Below are 20,400 nucleotides of genomic sequence, written 5' to 3' on the forward strand. Positions count from 1 at the left end.
AGACAAAAAGGGTGAATCTATAAGCCAAGCTTTTACAACCATTTTCAAAGAAGGAAGAAAGTCAGAGTTCTTATGGACTGACAAAGGTAAAGAATTGTTCAATAAACATGTTGAAGAATTGCTGAATAAAAATGTTAAATTATATTGAACTGGAAATGAAGAGAAATCATTTGTTGTTTAACACTGGAATCGTACAATTAAAAACCAGATGGGGAAACAGTTTACTATCCAAAGAAATACCCAATATCTTGACATTTTACCAAAAATACTAGGTCAGTATAATAATACCAAACACAATTCAATAAAAAGGAAATATTTGCTTGCAAATAGAATTTTTATGCTTCTTCTCCCCGTTGTGTACTTTTTATTTCCTTTGGGGGCCTGGGACTTGGGGTGGCATTTATTTGGATTATACCCAATACCCTTTAGGATACTTGTGCTTGCCAAGTGACCAGGCTCACATGTGAGCGTCACTCCGTTCCATCTTGATGGTGGTTAAAGACGTGGTTTTTCATCGTGGTTTTTCATCGTGGTTTTTCATCGTGGTTTTTCATCGTGGTTTTTCATTCGAGGTGAATTTTTATTAATTTTATCCCTTAAAACAGTTTCCTCTTTGACGATTTGTCTTTAGAAGTCCCGAGCTTTCTGTGGTTTGGTCTATTTCTTACATTTTGCTTGCACATGTGCTTGGTGGAAACAATTTTTGTAATTTTAAGCCCTTGTTACTCTGGTTTGTTTAATTTTAATTTATTAGGGCCCGTGTTGCTCATGTTTCATTCCCCTTGGAGCGCTGGTTGCTCTTGTTTGTTTTCCTTTTGAATTAGAGCCATTGTTGCTCTGGTTTTCTTTTAGTTGAGGCCCTTGTTGCTCCTGTTATTTTGAAGTAGAGCCTTTGTTGCTCTGGGTTTATTTATTTCAGGCCCTTGTTGCTCATCCTTATTTTGAATTATTGCCATTGTTGCATTGGTTTTATTTGCTTTGGGGCCCTTGTGGCTCCTGTTTAATTTGAATTTGAGCCCTTGTTGCTCTGGTTTTATTTTACTTGGGGCCCTTGTTTCTCCTGTTTATTTTGATTTAGAGCCCTTGTTGCTCTGGTTTTTATTTGGGGCCCTTGTTGCTCTTGTTTATCTTGCATTAGCCCCCTTGTTACTCTGGTTTTATTTTTCTGGGGCCCTTGTTGCTCCTGTTTATTTTGATGTAGAGCTCTTGTTGCTCTGGTTTTATTTGGGGCCCTTGTTGCTCCTGTTTATTTTGAATTAGAGCCCTTGTTGCTCTGGTTTTTATTTGGGGCCCTTGTTGCTCCTGTTTATTTCGATTTAGAGCCCTTGTTGCTCTTGTTTATCTTGAATTAGCCCCCTTGTTACTCTGTTTATATTTTACTTGGAGCCCTTGTTGCTCCTGTTTGTTTAGAATTAGAGCCCTTGTTGCTCTGGATTTTATTTGGGGCCCTTGTTGCTCCTGTTTAGTTTGATTTAGAGCCCTTGTTGCTCTTGTTTATCTTGAATTAGCCCCCTTGTTACTCTGGTTATATTTTACTTGGAGCCCTTGTTGCTCCTGTTTATTTTGATTTAGAGCCCTTGTTGCTCTGGATTTTATTTGGGGCACTTGTTGCTCCTGTTTATTTTGATTTAGAGCCCTTGTTGCTCTTGTTTATCTTGAATTAGCCCCCTTGTTACTCTGGTTATATTTTACTTGGAGCCCTTGTTGCTCCTGTTTATTTTGATTTAGAGCCATTGTTGCTCTGGTTTTTATTTGGGGCCCTTGTTGCTCCTGTTTATTTCGAATTCGAACCCCCCTTTTTTGCTCTCGTCACAGGCTATTGCGGCGACACTGTGTCAGCCATGCCTGTTCCCAAAAAAAAAAAAAAAAATATATATATATATATATACTGTATTTAGAATCTTTAGTGTTAGTTCCAGGTACTTGTTGCCCCCTTTTCTGTAGATGCCTCCTCGTCGTTCACAGCGATCCAAGCGGCCATCTGCTCAGGCCTTGGAGGCCTTGGTCTCCTCCCCTCCGCAGCGTGTCAGGAGACAGAGTTTGGGTCTCGATGGCAGTGCATCATCTTCCACCCATCAACCCTCCATTCTGCATGAATCCTTGGCAGCACAACCTGGGTCACGAGCAGCAACCTTGTCCCCTGTGCAATCCCAGTCACCTCCTGCAGCACCAGCTACAGATCAGCTCGCTGCGTTAACTTCACCTGTAACGGATCAGCTGGTGTCGCGGGTAACAGATGAAGTGACCAAGCAGTTGCAGCCATTCCTTTCAAATTTGCGCTCAATTGTCCACCAAGCACAAAGTCCCCCCTCCACATCATCTCAAGCACCTCCTGTTTCACTCTCTGTGGATCAGTCTACTTCCTCCCAGCCATCTGGACACAACATCCAGCGCGTCCAAGGACATGCTGCCATCCAAGATACAGTCGAGGTACCTGCTGTTCATGATGGCGTCCAGTCTGTTCTAGCCTCCCTGTCAGGTGAGCAGAATTTGCCCCCGGGAACACAGCGTCCCAATGATGTTTTCCTGTCTGTTAACCTACCAATCGATGCACGGATCCCAGCTAAGATTCGGAGCCGAATTACTCAAAATGAATTTGTTGATTTTGGCTCCCTTCTTGTTCATCCAGCTTTTGAGGACAAATTTCGCATCACACTCCAACCCTCCCAGGAAGGCTCTTCCCCATCGTTAGCTCTTGAGCCAGTAAACAAAGCTAAACGTATTACGTCAATAGATGTTTGGCTCCAAGCTTTTCATGTTTTTGTGGGTATTTTTACTGCACAGTATCCCCATGAGGCTCCCGGGCTCATGAAGTATGGGGCTACTATTCAAGATCTGGCTGCTAGGGGGCATAATTGGCGTTATTATGATGAAAACTTCCGTTTTTTGCGCCAGTCTGAGGCCACCTCTCTTCCCTGGGGCTCTGTACATTGGGAATTGTGGTTGAAGTCTCAGACTAATGCCAGAAAATCCATTCCAGCAACCAGCCTTGCTAAGAACTTTGATATCCCTCGGGGTTATTGTTTCAAGTTTCATAAAGGGGGTTATTGCTCAGGATGCTCCTTTAATCACTCATGTGCTAAATGTGATGGTCCACATCGGGCTATAAATTGTAATTTTCGTGCCTTTAGCAAAGGACACGCTTCCAAATTGTCCAAGCAACGCAGCCATAACACCCCTAGCAGCCGGATCACTCCCCAACCTACTTCCTCGGGAGCTTCCAACACCCGTCCACAGTGATCGTTTGCAATTTTTTCTTTCTGGGTATATCCCTTCTGTAGTAGAGCTTTTATCCAATGGTTTTAATTATGGCTTTCCCTTGTACTATGAAGGACCGCAAGACTCTACATGTGCTAAAAACCTACTTTCTGCAATCCAATATCCTGAGGCAGTTGATGCCAAACTAGATAAAGAAATTGCCGCTCATCGCATTGCAGGCCCTTATTCCTCTCCACCTTTTCCCCATTTTCGTATATCTCCACTGGGTTTGGTTCCTAAAAAGACAGAGGGTGAATTCCGTTTGATTCACCACCTTTCTTTCCCTCAAGGTTCATCATTGAATGATGGCATTTTTTCAGAATTTACTAGCGTATCCTATGCTACGGTGGAAGATGCCATTCATATCATCAGAACTGTTGGCCACGGCTGTTTTCTGGCCAAAACAGATATTAAGAATGCTTTTCGAATCATTCCTATTCAACCCCAAGATTACAACCTTTTGGGGATTTGTTGGAGAGGATTTTATTATTATGACCGCTGTATGCCGATGGGGTGTTCAAGCTCTTGCAAAACATTTGAAATTTTTTCTTCTGCCATAGAATGGATTGCCCAAAAGAAATTGCATATCGATCACATTTTGCACCTGCTGGATGATTTTCTCATTGTCTCCCCCTCTCCCGATTTGTGTAAACAACAACTTGATTTATTCTTAATGCTCTGCCAATATCTGGGCATCCCTATGGCGCCGGAAAAAACAATTGGCCCTTCATCAACAATTTCATTCGCAGGTATTGAATTAGACTCGGTCCTTATGGAGGCTCGGCTGCCTCCTGATAAGCTAGTAAAATGTCAGGACCTAATTTCCGGTTTTCTCAGGCGTCGCAAGGTTACCTTACAAGAGATACAGTCGTTGACAGGTTTATTGAACTTTGCCTGTACAGTAGTTGTTCCTGGTCGTGCATTTCTGCGTCGTCTTATTGATTTGACAATCGGTCTTCGGCGTCCTCATTTCCTTATCAGGTTGACTCAGGAAGTTAAAGCAGATCTTAAAGTCTGGCAGCAATTTCTGTCGGGTTTTAATGGTCGCTCCTTTTTTCTCTCAGTTGATTGGGCTAATTCACACCATCTCAAATTGTATACCGATGCATCCGGTGCCATAGGCTTTGGGGCAGTTTTTGGCGGGCATTGGTGCTATGGGGAATGGCCCGCGAGCTGGCGTCATCGCAACATAGCATTTCTTGAATTTTATCCCATTGTCCTAAGTCTCCACCTCTGGGGACATACTATTAAGAATCAGCGTGTTTTGTTTTTTACCGACAATGAAGCATTGGTCCATGTTATTAACAAACAGACTTGTCGTGATAAGGACTTAATGTTCTTTGTGCGTAAGCTGGTCCTAGTTTGTCTTAATTACAATATATGTTTTAAAGCTAAGCATGTCCCAGGCTTACAGAATAAGCTGGCTGATTCTCTTTCTCGGTTACAGTTGCAGATTTTCAAACAACTGGCACCAGCTTACATGCACAAAGCTCCCACGGTCATACCTCCTCATCTGCAGCCACTGAGTTGGCTTCAATAGCTTCCTTTTTACTTCGCTCCAGTCTTCAGCCCTCATCCATACCAACTTATCAGCGTGCTTGGAAGCTTTTCCACCAATTTTTTGTTTCTACCTTTCATCACCCTTTTCAAGCATTGCCTATTTCACCTTCCATTTTGGCCTTATTTATTGCTTATTTGTTTCGTTCACAGTATGCTCCATCCACTGTGATGACCTATGTGTCATGTTTGAGTTACTGCCATAAGCTAAAGGGCTTTTCAGATCCCTCTAAAGTTTTTTATGTTGCTCAGATGCTTAAAGGTTTTCACAAAGTTGGCTTTCGCCTTGACAGTCGTCTTCCCATTACATTGCCCATTTTAGCTAAATTAATTTCTGTGGCACCTTCTTTGGTTGGTTCTCCTTATCAAATTTGTCAATTTCAGGCAATGTGTTCACTAGCATTCTTTGCCTTTTTACGAATTGGTGAAATGACTTCAACTAGTGGGCGGAGTGATACTTCTCCCTTACAAATTTCGCATGTTAGTAAGCTGCTCAGCTCTTCAAGGGATTTGAATGCTTTCAAGATTACTTTCGGTAATTTTAAACATAGTTACAATGCTCCCCCTTTTTCCATTTTGGTGTCTCGTCAGCCCCAATCCTGCCCTGTGGAGCTTTTGGCCAAGTATTTAGCAATGCGAGGGACCCGACCGGGTGCTCTCTTCATTACAGTGGATCGGGCTCCAGTTTCTCGGTCTCATTTTTCCAATCAGTTGTCATCTGCCGTACAGTTTTGTGGTTTGTCCCCCCCAGTCTACAAGGGACATAGTTTTCGAATTGGCGCTGCTTCTCATGCTGCAGATAAGGGGTTATCCGATGCTCAAATCCGCCTCTTAGGGCGATGGAAATCTAATGCATTTCTTAAGTATATTAGAACACCTAATCTTTGCTCTTAAAGCTGTTATTTTCTCACCATCCAGCGGGTGCAATTGCCTCAGTTTACTATTTTCTTCCACCTGCAGTATTAGGTAGTAGGGGTGGTTCTTACTTTTGGTGTAGCCCAAAATATTCTTTCTTCTTACTTGAGTAAGGCAGGTTCATGTAAATTGTCCATTAACACAGGACTATCCATTGTTGATATGGGGCATTAGCTAGCATGGGCAGCTCTTGCCTTGGGTTGGCATTGTGTCAAATGCATCGAAGAAGTTAAGTGAGGCGTTTAAGCCTTCTTTCACATATTTTGTTTAGTATCCTACTGTTGATCTGGGGCATTAGCTAGCATGGGCGGCTCTTGCCTGGGGTCGGCATTGTCTCAAATACACCGAGGACGTTAAGTGAGGCGTTTGAGCCTTATTCCACATATAGTTTAGTATCCCACTGTTGATCTGGGGCATTAGCTAGCATGGGCGGCTCTTGCCTTAGGTCTAAGTCTCATTATACTTGTCTTTTCTTATCCTAATGTTGATCCAGGGCAGTAGCTCGCATGGGTGGCCATTGCTTGGGGTGGGCACTTGCTCGCTTACCTTCAGATAGTCTATTCAACAGCATAATGGTTGACTATTGTGATTCCGAGCATTAGCTTGCATGGGCGGCTCTTGCTTCTGTGCTGCGCTTGCCTGGGGTGGGGCGGCATGTGTGCGGTCACATGCTTTGGCGTTTTCAGTGCCCTCACCTTTCCTGGGCCAAACTTTGTATCAAGGATTTGATTGAACAGTAATTTTAAATAAATGCGGCTATGGGATTTTGCCCATAGCCATTTACTCCAATTGTTGATTGGTTATAATTTTTCCCAGTAAACATAGCTCAGGCAAGGCAGCATATTTGGGTTGTTCATATAAGTTATAAGGGAGAAAAGGCATAAAGGAAATATTTGCTTGCAAATAGAATTTTTATGCTTCTTCTCCCCGTTGTGTACTTTTTATTTCCTTTGGGGGCCTGGGACTTGGGGTGGCATTTATTTGGATTATACCCAATACCCTTTAGGATACTTGTGCTTGCCAAGTGACCAGGCTCACATGTGAGCGTCACTCCGTTCCATCTTGATGGTGGTTAAAGACGTGGTTTTTCATCCCTCCTCCTCCTCTTGTCCCAGCCACTCCTCATTTTCAGCTCATTATAATGTAATTTTTGGCGTTTTCAGTGCCCTCACCTTTACTGGGCCAAACTTTGTATCAAGGATTTGATTGAACAGTAATTTTAAATAAATGCGGCTATGGGATTTTGCCCATAGCCATTTACTCCAATTGTTGATTGGTTATAATTTTTCCCAGTAAACATAGCTCAGGCAAGGCAGCATATTTGGGTTGTTCATATAAGTTATAAGGGAGAAAAGGCATAAATGACACTTACTGAAGCATCTAATAAAAAGAATGAAGGAATAGTCTATTTTAATCTGTATGGTGACATTAATACATCAAAACAAAAACCAAAATACAAAATTGGTGATAAGGTTCGTATATCAAAATACAAAAGACAGTTGTTTGACAAAGGCTATACTCCAAATTGGACTGAAGAGATATTCACTATTGATGAAATACAATACACAAATCCAATTACCTATCGATTTACGAGATTTAAACAATGAAGAAATCAAAGGTAGTTTCTATGAGCTTGAATTATTGAAGGCTAAACAAAAAATATTCAGAATTGACAAAGTCATAAAGAGAGACTATAAGAATAAACGAGCTTTGGTTAAATGGAAAGGTTATGATGATGACTTCAACAGCTGGGTTCCCCTCAAGGATTTACAAGCTATTTAAAATGATTTATTACAAATTTTGGTAAGATATTTAAAAAACCGGTTTGAACCAGTTTTATTCGCCATTTTGAATTTTTGCTGACTCATCAAAAATTCAATTATTGTGCCCGCGTGAGAGCTTCGCTTGGCCATGAGTTGGCACAAAATGTGGAATGTGCTAGCACCCCCATTTACTATACTACTGATGTGGTCAGTTGCCTTTTCTTGGTTGCTTCGATTATCATTTCAGGCCATGGACCGAGCTCATTTACTGGACAGAAGAAGGTTGTAAACGTTTAAAGATTGATTCCAATGGGAACCCTGGAGGAAAAGATGACGGGGTAGGCTTTAAAGCAGCGTTACTTAAATGGTACAGCACAGTGTTTAAGGCTATTTTTAGAGGTTACATTCTCGACGATCCACCTGTTCATGTATCCCTGTGAATGTTTATTGTATCATCTAGCAATGTAAGTTTATTTATGGAGTAACGTCTATCACGTGATACATCATCAGCTTTTCAATTTCCAAAGGCGAAAAATTATAGGGACAATTTATTACATCATGCAGTTATGTATTTGTATATAGGACAGTCAACATCTCTTTTACCGGCGTCTTCCTTGTTTCTCAAACTTGCGAAAGATATACACATTGTGCGCTTCATTCTAAAAGTAATTTTCAACTGATAACACACTATAAACATATCTCATTATTAAAAACTGGATCACTGGATAATGCAATTCAGGACTTTTTATTGGCTTAGTCATTAGGGTATATGAGCCAATATACCATAATCTACAATATGGTAAGCATACGCGGGGCGTTTTAATTAAACAATCATGTTAATAAAACAAATATTTTGATAACATCATTTCAACAAAACAATTATTCCACTTGCGCTTGTTGGATACGAGATGATTATAGCTAACTCGGCGCTAAGCGCCTCGTTGGCTATCTAACATCTCATATCCAACGCGCGTTCGTGGAATAATTGTTAATTGGACGTTTTGTTAAGTAGTACCGCTGAGTATTTTTACGAGTTGTGCCGTATTTTGACGAGCCCGTAGGGCGAGTCAAAATGGGCATAGCGAGTGAAAATACTCCGCCATACGACACACCAAAACGTTCAATAAGTTATTTATTATCCAACCCGCCAAATTGCTATTTTAGTGCGGGCGAATTTCACGGATATTAATTTAGTGGGAGTGCGTAACAAAAGTATACGAAGCGGAACGGAATTGGCGCGTTGTCGTATTGCTTTTTCTATTTTATTCAATAAACGATGAAATTTCATTGTCGTCTGATTTCTTTTCTTCGTTCGATTTCTCTGGTAAAGTCGGATCAATATTCGCCTGCCATTCCAACTCTTCGTCGTCAGAAAAACGATTTAAATTGTCCGCCATTTTTCTTCTTTTTTTTTTTTGAACTTCAATCCAATTCGTTGCTTGCGCGATGCGAGAAATCCTGTCCAACCAGTTTTCTGAAGTACAAATACCGCGTGATATTTGCACTCGTCTGGGTGTTATTTTTATTCTATGGAGTGTAGCTGGATAATAGATATTTTATGATTGTGTCTTCAAGCCGAACTCTTTTTCTTACTTTCTGTTAGACTCCAGGCCCCGGTTGTTCAAAGGATGGATAACGCTATACACTGGATAAATCTCTATCCAGTGGATAGCGCAGTACGTTTTGGCAACACTCATCCGCTGGATAGCGATTTATCCGTTGGATAGCGTTATCTGCCCTTTGAACAACCGGAGCCAGAAGTTTAAACTGAACATTGCCAACACAGTGATCTCGCAAGACAACTTAAGCGTATTGACCATGGATACTGGACAAATCCTAGATCTCTTTTCAGTCGACCAGGAGAAGAAAAAAGAAAAGGCAGGCGCGCAACAGTCCAATGCAACTGGGAAGACCTCGCTCAGAACTATGATTGAAAATCTTGGTGAGCTATGGGACGAGGAACAGAATGAAACGGAATACAATTTAGACAAATTTATCGGTTCGCTAAAATGAAAAATAGTTTGCGTCATTTTGGGATCGATGATCGTCAGTTAAACTACCTGGCCCAATGTATGTGTTGGTAGAAGACAAAATTGAAGTCTGCCTTGGAGAGGCTGTAAAGATCCAGAAAAGAGAAACGAAGTTCATCGTAGGATTTGGCACCCTCTACGGCCGTTGACCCGCATTTTGCGAAAGGAAGTTGGAAATTATAACATTGTATAGGGAGTTCCTTCAACAGTTTATGAAATGACAAAGAAAGGAAATAAGCAAACAGACAACCCCAAAAAATATTAATACAAACTCAAATTAAAATGCATCGGAATGGAACTCGTCAAGTTGGCTAGCGTTTGCACAGTAATTAAGGGACAAGAAGATATTCGGAGTAATTTGAACGCAGCCAGCATATTTCCATGCATTTGGTCATCTGACTCCAGGAAAGACACGCCGTCGCTGACTTGTGATTCAGATCAAAATTCTCGCTTACGAAACAGAACATTTTTGGTGTTGCCAATTAGACAGTGGTGGAATAAAGTTTTGCACTTTGTTACAATTGTTATTTTCTATTGTTTTGTTTCTCTCTTTCTGTTATATTGAGGCTGGGAGAGGGAGAGGAATGGTGGCGGTTTTTATTAACAATAGGGACCTTAAGATACCCTGGACGCGGCCAAGGACGACGTGAACCGGAAGTAAATTCGCAAGGTCTCAGTTTTAATTTGCATAAATGTCACGCCACTTGACGGCCACCACCTCAGTTGCGGCGGCGACGAAGTTTATTTTGGCGGCCTCTCAGAAAGGTAAGTCATTTTTCCGAATTCTTCCCTTAAATTAACAAGTTTTGCATGAAATTTGCAAACATTATTATAAAAGAAATAGATTCCTAAACTGTCTGGTTCATTTTTGTTTTCATAATTCAGATTCACCGAGCATATAGAGAGTTTTTGTGTAAACGTCAAGTCTTAAGAAAGGAATCCGAAAAGCAGGTAAATCTGGGTAAATTTCCTCGGACAGTTTTGCTTTATTTTTCATTTTAACCTTCATTTTTATCGTGTAAAATTAATCAGTGGCAGTTTAGGACCGCTTTAGAAAATGATTTTGCATTATTTATATTATTTTGCACCATTATTCTTCGACTCGTGTTTGTTTTGATAAAAATGGCGCCAAAGATTTGATTGAAATTCTACTTTCTCTTCCTTTAGTATGGCAATGGAATGGACAAACGACCACGACATTGCTCTTGCTCGGGAGGTTTTGTTATTGGAACCGTACCGTCACAAGGCGAGGACAGTTGAAAGAGGAAAAGTGTGGCAAAAAGTAGCCGACAACCTCAATTCGCATGCCATATTAAGGTTTCTTGTCACCAAGAAATCGGTGAGGGAGCATCTTAAGCTTTTACTGGACAAGTATCGTGCAAGAATGCAGAAGGAACGGAGAGATAGTGGAGTGGAAGTGAAGGAAACAGAGCTGGACCGAGCCCTCGAGGAAATCAACGAGAAGTGGGAAGCAGCTGAAGAACAAGATATATTATTGTTGAATAACAACAAAAAGACAGAGGAAGACAGAGCGATGGGAGAGGAGGTCCGAAAGAGGGCGTGCGAAAAGCTGAGTGAAACGATGAAACGGAAAGGAGAAGGTGAGGGTTCGTCAGAGCCGTCGAAGAAAAGGTCAAGAAAGGGTGGCAATGATACAATAGAGTTTCTGAGGGAAAAAGCAAACATTGATATGGCAATGAAACAAGAAGAACAGAAAGCCAGAAGGGAAGACCACGAGCGACAAACAAGGCTTTATGAACTAGCACTTGCTAATCAACAACAGCAGCAACAACAGAGCAATCAACTCATGAGTTTGATGTTTGGCCTCATGCAACAAATTGCAGGAAGAAAAGACAGTTAATCTTGACATGAAAGCATTCCAGAGAATATACTTTAATGTTTACTTCAGAGTGCTTGTTTCTACTTAGTTCAACAGTTACGTCTTGAAGTTTTGACGACTTGTTAAGTTTGAAAAGCTTGATGGCATTTTGGGATGGAATTCCCTTTTGTGTTCTTTGTTGTCTACATGTATGGTAACAACAATAAAAGCCATTGATTGTTCTTTCATTGAGGTGGTTTTTATACAATTAACTCACAAAACTATTTTGTGAACATTACCATAACCTAGTACATTCTTATGCAAAATAGTCCTGTAGTGTGGGTGGTTGTAAGTGAAAAAACTCTGAGGTGAGATTGCCATACAAACAAGTAAGAGCATTTTGTAACACAGCACATACTATATAAAGTTTTCCAATGCTACTTAGGCCAATCTTCAGGTTTTTCTTAAAATCAATAAACTTAAAGTAATTAACTATATCACCAAAGAGCCACTCCACACAACTCCTTACTGAGCTCATTGAAGAATTAAATGCCTGCATCTGTGGAGTGAGAACTACATTTCTGAAAGGGGCTTGAAGTTGTACCCTTAAGGGTCATGCAGGGTCCCCATATATGCACATAGGATGTCCCGCTGGAGAATGTGCATACTGCTGTAGCTGTTGAAGCAGTCCAGAATCACCCAACATGCTTGCATCGTGCTTCCTGCCTTCTGAAATTCATAAGAGTGAAAAGTTTTGAGTTTTAAACAAGACTCTTAGGTATTGGTTAAACTTGAATAAAATGCAGTACCCACCTACAGGTCCATACATATTTGCTATGATGCCATTAGGTAGTGCTACAGACTGAAATTTCAGGGCGTGCACCCTTTTGTGTCCATTATAGACAACTCTTTGATTTTCATCTGGTCGTGCAATTGGCCTAACAGTACCGTCCACAAATCCAAAACAATTTTCAAGGGCTGCACCCTTTGCATACACAGCATCTGCATACGTTTGTAAACGTGCTGGACTAACAAGGTCGTGATTCCATTGCTTGATTCTCCATCCATGGTTGTCATAGATAAAGTCAATTACCTTGTTTGTCACCATACTCAACACGGGGGCTGGTCTGCCAAATCTTGGTCTCATATCTGAGTACCTGCAAGGGTATGAAAGCCTTCGAAGTAGCATACAGATAGCTTCCATACCGTCACAAACGGAGCCCTGGTTACATACAAAAGCATCAGGTATTTGTAAACACTCTGCTAAATGCGGTAGGTCGCGTTTATTTACACGGAACTCTGCTCTACACTCCGAATCTGCCATTTCTTCGAGGTCAAATTTTTCGTACTCGTCATACGGTAATTCTAAGTTCTTTGAAAAGCTGCAGTCATAGAGGAGCACGAATTCTTCGTCAGAAATGATGTCGGCTAAATAAGAGCCTGTTAAAAGCTCTCGGGTCTTCTTAAACGACGTCATAGCAGCAAAACCGCCTGATTTCAGCTGTCATTCTCTGACTGAATGTGTTTGTTGTTATGTGTTTCGGCGACCGCTTGCACAACGCAAATCTTAAGGCTCGTATTTCCCGCGCAGAGGTGGCGGTCACGACCCATGCCCTCTCGGACGTGACCGCGTTCTTAAAGGCAGCCGCGTCCAGTATCTTAAGGCCCCTAATAGCCGGTCAGCAGAGTTCTCTCAATAGTGAACAAAATCAGGAACGTCTTTTTTGTGATAAGTACCCGGAGTATGCGTTTGAATCTTCGGTAAGAATGGCCATGATTTATGATCAGGTGTGGGATCTTTACCTCGTTAAGTTCTGCTTCATGAATAAGGGATATGTGACTCCCACAATTGGCAAGTAATGTCGCAATTTGATCCACCGATTTGCCCTTGTGAAAGTGTAATGCGATCGTCCGGGTGAGTTAGTCCTAAAAAGGACTGTTGTCGGTAGTGGCGACTGACGTTTCGACAACCTGAGCGGTAGTCAGAAAATCTGCCGTTGTCGATAAGAGTACAGACACGCTGTTCCGTCAACTTGTCACGCATTGAAAGAATCGTTATATTTGACGTCGATAACTGAGTTGAGACAAATCGACAGTGGTTTAGCGTGATCTGTATTTTGATTGCAATCGATATTTGTCATCACAGAGAATTTGCTGTGGACTTACTCGGCTGCACCTCTTAAGTCCACAACATTTTCATCGCTGTGATGACGAATATATCGTTGTCGATAAAAGTACAGACCACGCTGAACCACTGTTGATTCGCTGAATTTGTCCCAATTTATGAACACACTCGGAAATAGATGATTGACCATCACGGAAAGGTTGGAGAAACAGATGTTTTGAGACGCAAGGGCGGCTGAAAGCTGAATGAGAAGGCTTTAGATGCTCTTCCACTCTTTCAAAATCAAACTAGTACATAGCACTCGTTTGATTTTGAAATCACGCATATGACCAAATTGCACTCCACTCAGTTCAATTACCATTGTAAATGGCGGGGAAAGACAAAGAGACGAATAACATATTCAAGGTTTTTCCCCACTCCGTCTGCTACCATTTGGTTGTCCTTGAACGGCTACGGTAGTCAACATTCGCGACCTCATTGTTGTCACGGCGCCTCACCTTCGTTTGCCTTCAAGCCTTTTGTACATTGTTTTCCGTTTTCAGTTGTCCGTGTATATTTGTTATTTTATTAGGTTCGCCAGTCATTTTTGGTTACGTCACATTTTATATTTTCGTGTTCATTTTTTATGCATTGTTTCTATTGTTTGGTATAGTTTCTTCTGTCGTAGTTTTCTTGTCGCTGTTGTCATTATGTTTTAGTCGTCGTAGTCGCCACATAATCTTGTAAGTTTCGTTATTTTGTCCGTCATTTTGCCTGTTCTATTTGTACTTCGTTTTGCTTTCCTGTTCTGTATATTTAGCTCGTTTATGTACATTTGCCTTGAGCGAATCGCTAGAAAAAGTGAGAATCTCTTGGTTTGTGGATTTCTACTACACTCATATAACGCTTATTCGCGGTTTAATGACCAAGACATGCGCACTACAGGCTTTAAAATTGCAACAAGCATGCAAACACTCAAAGGTAACGAATACTCAATATTTTCTAATGAAATAACATCTAAAACAACTAAAGCACAATCACTTTCCTTGTGAATAGCAAAATATGAATAAACACGAAGTCGTCAGATAGGAAAACGTCAATCTCTGGCAAGTTCTGCCTAACCAAGTCCTAACATCACTACTATCTGATGCCAATATTGATATATTCTACCACGCTCAGGATTTGATATCAATGTATCCTGAAGACAGGGATTTACTGACTCAACAAGGAATAACAAGTGAAAAGTTATAAAAAATAGTTGAATTCATTCTCACATCGTCATAGTATGAAAAAATATTAAACCCCTTTTGAAGACTGTATCCAAAAGCATTTTCATCAAAATATCTTATGCTAAAGATTCAGTAACTGATAAAAGATTTAATGATAAATGGAATTCATTCGAAGAACGACAAGAAAAGTATAGCGATTTTTTAAAACTATCCTTTCCATTGTTTTTAAACTTACGCGTAGTTTGTCTAAAGCCATAACTTCTCTTAAAATGTGTCCTCAATCCATTCAAAAATAAAGCTTAACATGCGATATTCTTTCCGGGAAATCTTCTCAGATGCTCTTTACCAGCATCTGTGATCTGATTTCTACCCAGACCAAGTGTGGTGAGTTTACATGTTGGTGTCTCTAATGCTTGAAATAGACTGACAACACTGGCATCGGTGATCTTATTTCCCATCAGATTAAGTGCGGTGAGTTTACATGTTAGTGTCTGTAATGCTTGACAGAGACGGACAACACGGCATCGGTGATCTGATTTCCCATCAGATTAAGTGCGGTGAGTTTACATGTTGGTGTCTGTAATACTTGACAGAAACTGACAACACCGGCATCGGTGATCTGATTAAAACTCAGTTCAAGTGTGGTGAGTTTACACGTTGGTTTCTCTAATACTTGACAGAGACTGACGACACCGGCATCGGTGATCTGATTAAAACTCAGATCAAGTGTGGTGAGTTTACATGTTGGTGTCTGTAATGCCTGACAGAGACTGGCAACACCGGCATCGGTGATCTGATTTCCACTCAGATTAAGTTTGGTGAGTTTATATGTTGGTGTCTGTAATGCTTCACATAGACTGCCAGCATCGGGGATCTGATTATAACTCTGATCAAGTGTGGTGAGCTTCCATTTTGCTCCCCTTTTAGAGGCTCCTTGTTTCACTTTAGATTTTCCTTCTGCATCGAGTGCACCAAAAACATGAAGCAGAAAACACAAAGCGGTGCAGTCCACATCCGTCAGTAGGCTACAAAAAAATGAAATACCTCCTTCTTCGCGAAATATGTCACGATGATGTTTCTTTACTACACTTTTGGCGAACTCCACGTCTTCGTATTCCATGAGACATTTAAACATTTCAAGCCGATTTCTTCCAGCAGAAGAAAAACGCGGACGGAGAACTTTCTCGAGTAACTTTTCCATGAGTATGGCGTCTTTTTGCTTTGACAAAATGCCAGACATAAATTGATATACTTCTGGAGACACATGTTGAGGGGGAGTTTTTTTCTCCTTTACCAACCACCTAGCCGCTAAGTACTCTTGGAGAGTCAGATGGGTGAAACAAAAATATTTCGTCGTTGCAGAAAAACACTTTCTGAAAAGGGGACCGCAATGAAGAAGACCGCTTTCACACAGACTTTTAACCTCCTGTGAGTTGAAAGTTTTTAAATCCTCTTCGATGAACAGATACGTTCTCTCTCGAAGAAGTTGAGCTGCCAGCTTTGATAAAACATTTACAGTCACTTCGAGAGGGAGTCTTTTGTTTTTATCGTGCTTTTGCACGAACATTTTGACTACCTCATCATAAAGGTCACTTGTTTTCACCGGAAGTGGATTTGTGATATCTGAATGCTGTAGACTATATTCGAAATAAGAACACATCAGGAAACATAGTGCAGGAATGTGGGCAAGGCTGAAAAGATTGACATTCTTTGTAATGTGGTCAAGTACAGTATTTTTCATTCCTTCGTTGTTTTTGAAATACTTTCCAATGTATTCTTTTACCTGTGGCTCGGAAAATCCTGTGATTTCAACGTATCTGTCAAAATGAATGTGTTCGTCTTTCATTTTGTCAGATTCATCAGGTCTTGACGTTATCACTACAACCGAACCTCTCAGAATTTTTCCTTTAAGAAGCTTGGCACACACTGCTGCTGATGGCATTTTCTCAATGGCGTTGTTTGGGTACTTTTCATGTAAATCACTAGCGATGGAATCTCGTTGTAAAAACTCGTCATACCCGTCGAAGATAACCAAAACCTCTTCAGGATGATCAACAATGTACTCAAATAAAGAGTCGTCGATATTTGAGTGGTCATCAAGCACTGAAGATCGGTTTAAGATATCCTTCAAGGTAACAGGGTTGTCTCCAAGTAGATTAAGCTGACGAAACGTGAGCAAGTATGCAAACTTAAAATCAGCTAGGTTGGTATTTCCTAGGGATTCAAATAATTTGTTGTCAGCCCAATCTCTGATCAGCTTTTGACAAAACAGTGTTTTACCGATGCCAGCCTTTCCAGTGACAAGAACAGATTTTGAATCTTTACCATCAGTTGGGTGGAATATTTCTTGAGAGTGTTTTATTCGGTTACTACTCATTTGACCACACTGGCGAAGGTGTTTCTCTCTTTTCAAATCAAGATCCTCGACAAACTTTCTTCTCGTTTGGCCATGCGGGTCGAGGCATTCTTTTCTTTCCAAATCAAGATATTGGACTGGTTTTCTTCCATGTTGCATGAGAATGTTAGTGAATATGTGATCTGTTCTCACTTTGGGCAAGGTTGGTGAGACTTGAGCGAGGTACTCGGTTTGGCCTCTTATTGACTCTTTCAACACATTGGAGTACTGTGTTACAGCTGAAAAGAAAACCGTCGCTTGCAATTATCTCACGAACCCTTCATGTATGACCTTTTTTTAAAGCTCGATAAAGATTCATTGAACTGTCTGACTTATAACGCAATTGGTTAGAACGCTAGCTAAGTGTCAAAATTAGGCTCTCCAAACATTGCAAATTAGTCTTGAGTCCGGCTAAAACTCTGACTAAAAATTTTGGAAGTCTTAAGCATTGAAAAGGAAGAATCGGAGGCCCTGAAAAAACTTCTCGATGAGTTTTGCGAAACTATTCGTAAGAAAGACGTGGTAGATAACGGACCAAAAAAGAGTACAAAAGCATGATTATTTGTGAAGGATAGTTAAAAAGGTCGAATCAAATTCTTGGTGGAAAAGCCCGACTGCTCTGGCAACACGGTAAAGGGAAATGGCCAAACCAGTAAGCCATGGCACCCAAAAAGAAAAAAAGAAACAACAACTAAAGGGGAAAACAGTCATATTTTTGGCTGTATATCCCTGCAGTTCAGGATAAATCAGTACTTGTAAATTTTCCAAAACTACTAATGTATCCCAAATTGTGTTCGAAATCATGTGATTGCCCATACTACCCGGCCCATTTCATGCGCGGATCCAGGAATTTTTGGTATGGGAGGTCCAAACTTCGATTAAAAGAAAATAAGTAAGTGATTTTCGTTTTTACAGTAGTGAGAAAGGCTTAAGTAAACTTATGGAAGAGAATGCGTCCTGTTGTCTCCAGTTCTGATTGAGAATTTTAACCTTTTTCTACCTCTTTCTCTCGACGAACCCAACCAGGTTTAGTAAGGTTTACTGCAATTAAGGTGTAAGTAGCTCTTGTTGGAAATCTATTTAAACTATGAGTTCTCTTTACTCCCCGCACGAGGAAAAAAGAAAAGAGAAAATGACCAATAACTCACTCATTACCCGCAAAAAGCATGGAAGAGGCAACATCTGGTACTTCTTCTAATTTTGGTTTAGAGGGGAATGAGTTTTTTAGTGGAAGAAATTCCTCCAAGCTGGGGCTTTTTTAAAGACAGGCATTTTATATTACTGAAATGAAATTTGTTAAACTACTTATTACCCTCTGACGAGAAGCCCTGCAATCTTTCCTTAAAAGGCCGCTGCGCAAATTTTATCCTCATACGCAATACCTTTGTCTCCTGCTTTCTTTGTTGGATTGACAATTGCTTCCTTTAATTCGTCCAGGCTTTTACCAATCTTCTCTGTCATTTCATCGAGTCGTTCCTTGATGCTAACTTCATCCTTCACCCACTGCCTTAGAAGCTCTTTGTAGTGTTCTTCGAAATCGGGATCCATGCATTCCTTTTTCTGATCACCAATAGCACTTTGGTACTCTGCTCCTCCCAGTCTCACCACTGGACCTTGGATGTCCTGCCAGTATCGATTGAATGTTGTGTCATCAACTAAGGCCTCGCTGGCATGACCATAAACTATGTTTCTGTAGCACTTGATGCGAACGATATCTGCCTCAAGGGACATGTCTGCTGCAGTAGGAAGTGTATTCCAGCCGGTAGGTGGAGCAACAATACCACAAATGTTCCTCAGCAAAACCATTAGAAGAGTTATGTCGAAATTCTTCGATGACACTGAACACCTGACAGTGGGATAAAGTTTACCCCATTGTAGAGGATTTAACACTTTCTTCTTCTTCAGTGATAGGAGCACGGTATGAACTGGAGGGCTTGATAGGACCGTGTCCAGGTTTCCTGGGGGACGCTTCCTTTCAAATGTTTGTCGCAAGACACCTGATCCGACATCCACCAGAAGCCTGCATAACCGGGCGTAATTGGTGGTCTCTTTTGTCCAATGAAACGAAGGTGCTGCAGTAGTGGAGTTTATCACCGATTGAACGAAATATAAAAATATTTATTAAAAACATGGCTGTTATAGAAGCATGACCGCAAAGAATTTGAATTTGCACCCAGAGCACAGAGGGAATGGTTAAGGGAAAGAAACTAAAATCTTACCACAGGGCACTACCGACATCCTTTGTTCTTCCTTGACTTCCTCTTCGGGGTCCACTATTTGTTCTAAGTTTAGAAAAATAGACAAAAATAATCTCATGTTACCTAGTTATGGAGTTCACTCACAATGACTTGACACTGAAGATAAACGGATGATGAGAGTCGAACTCGTAATCATCGATTAAGTCAAACTCAAACCGACGGAATCAGAAGAAAAATACCGCTGCTGCTTACGACTCTGTCGGCCAACGAAAGCACGTTTTTGTTTCACTGAATTTTAGCCCGGATGAGACTTAAGTGTGCCTAGCGTTCACCCGAAGGCCTTCGTCAAATTAACATTGAAAACATATCCGCGGTTAAAATAGTGAGCGAGTATGTGAGTAAGGTTTGGGTGACATGTTTGGCCTGTAATAGGCAGTAAGAGAGAAAGATTATTTATTTATTTATTTGTCAACCATATTTTAGCAGAGATCGCCAGTTCAGCATAGGCTGGTTTAAATGGGGCTCTGCAAACCCACCCATCCCACCCCAGGGGAGGACGTGTGTGTGGGTTACGCAGTAATCTCATGCGTGGGAAATTAACGTCTTCTACCCCCAACCCTGCAGGAAACGGGAACTCCATTTATTCGTCCCTATCCGAGAAGACTAGAATATCTAACCATTTCTTGATGTTAGAAAGGTAGCATATTATTCTCAAGTATTTTTAAGACCTTGAGTGTTGGTCCGGCCAGGCCTCGAACCCTCGAGCTCCCGCACAACAGTGCAGCGCTCTTGAGCCTCCCGGTTAGCTCAATGGATAGAGCGGAACTCTGTTGTAGTAAGATGCATTACATTTAAGATGCATTACATTGCAGCATGTGCGTCATCCAGAGACCTGTAGTACAACTACTTAAATATTCGTAGGGATCGTTATCATGTAGACTTCTCTAAGTAAACGGTTTAATTTCCTTATCCTTGTCTCCCACTGTCTATCGTGTTATTACAAACTCGAAACTCAGCTTCTCGAGTAAGAACTAGAACAAGAGAGATACGAGGTTGGCGCAGAAAAGAGATGATCTGATATAAGAGATGATCTGACCACTTGGCTACTTGCAAGTCGTGAGGGGGGAAAATT

General features: G+C 41.0%; 6 protein-coding genes across 8 annotated transcripts in view; 4 read left to right on the forward strand and 2 right to left on the reverse strand.

Moving 5' to 3' along the window:
- Positions 1–306: 306 nt before the first annotated feature.
- On the forward strand, positions 307–3,537 carry LOC148731564 (uncharacterized). Of its 3 annotated transcripts, none has more exons than XM_088761987.1 (2): positions 307–572; positions 1,908–3,537. In XM_088761987.1, exon 2 carries the CDS (start codon positions 1,945–1,947, stop codon positions 3,238–3,240), a length of 1,296 nt encoding a protein of 431 aa, XP_088618113.1. In that variant the 5' UTR covers positions 307–572; positions 1,908–1,944; the 3' UTR covers positions 3,241–3,537. The 3 variants fall into 3 exon arrangements, with proteins under 3 accessions (XP_088618113.1, XP_088618112.1, XP_088618111.1); XM_088761986.1 differs by having other exon boundaries at positions 1,914–3,537; XM_088761985.1 differs by having other exon boundaries at positions 1,945–3,537.
- An 86-nt stretch (positions 3,538–3,623) lies between these two features.
- LOC148731565 (uncharacterized) lies at positions 3,624–4,933 on the forward strand. The gene has a single exon (XM_088761988.1). It carries the CDS (start codon positions 3,761–3,763, stop codon positions 4,796–4,798), a length of 1,038 nt encoding a protein of 345 aa, XP_088618114.1. The 5' UTR covers positions 3,624–3,760; the 3' UTR covers positions 4,799–4,933.
- Positions 4,837–6,996, forward strand: LOC148731566 (uncharacterized). Its single transcript, XM_088761990.1, has one exon. The coding sequence runs from the start codon at positions 4,987–4,989 to the stop codon at positions 5,707–5,709; it is 723 nt and encodes a 240-aa protein (XP_088618116.1). The 5' UTR covers positions 4,837–4,986; the 3' UTR covers positions 5,710–6,996.
- Positions 6,997–10,406: 3,410 nt separating this feature from the next.
- LOC148731567 (uncharacterized) lies at positions 10,407–11,590 on the forward strand. The gene is made up of 2 exons (XM_088761991.1): positions 10,407–10,474; positions 10,691–11,590. The coding sequence occupies exon 2, from the start codon at positions 10,692–10,694 to the stop codon at positions 11,382–11,384; it is 693 nt and encodes a 230-aa protein (XP_088618117.1). The 5' UTR covers positions 10,407–10,474; position 10,691; the 3' UTR covers positions 11,385–11,590.
- LOC148731568 (uncharacterized) lies at positions 11,387–14,290 on the reverse strand. The gene is made up of 2 exons (XM_088761989.1): positions 12,156–14,290; positions 11,387–12,071 (listed from the first exon to the last, which is right to left on the reverse strand). Exons 1-2 carry the CDS (start codon positions 12,817–12,819, stop codon positions 11,956–11,958), a joined length of 780 nt encoding a protein of 259 aa, XP_088618115.1. The 5' UTR covers positions 12,820–14,290; the 3' UTR covers positions 11,387–11,955.
- Positions 14,291–14,421: 131 nt separating this feature from the next.
- LOC111341091 (uncharacterized) overlaps positions 14,422–20,400 on the reverse strand; it is a 41,415-nt gene continuing 35,436 nt past the window's right edge. Inside the window, 4 exon segments of the mRNA XM_088761975.1 lie at positions 14,422–15,186; positions 15,189–17,309; positions 18,453–19,142; positions 19,290–19,352. Of these exon segments, the coding sequence (XP_088618101.1) occupies positions 14,975–15,186; positions 15,189–17,309; positions 18,453–19,142; positions 19,290–19,352 (3,086 nt within the window). The 3' untranslated portion in view covers positions 14,422–14,974.

The sequence above is a fragment of the Stylophora pistillata genome, chromosome 5 (genome assembly GCF_964205215.1).
Source record: "Stylophora pistillata chromosome 5, jaStyPist1.2, whole genome shotgun sequence".
Taxonomy (NCBI): Eukaryota; Metazoa; Cnidaria; class Anthozoa; order Scleractinia; family Pocilloporidae; genus Stylophora; species Stylophora pistillata.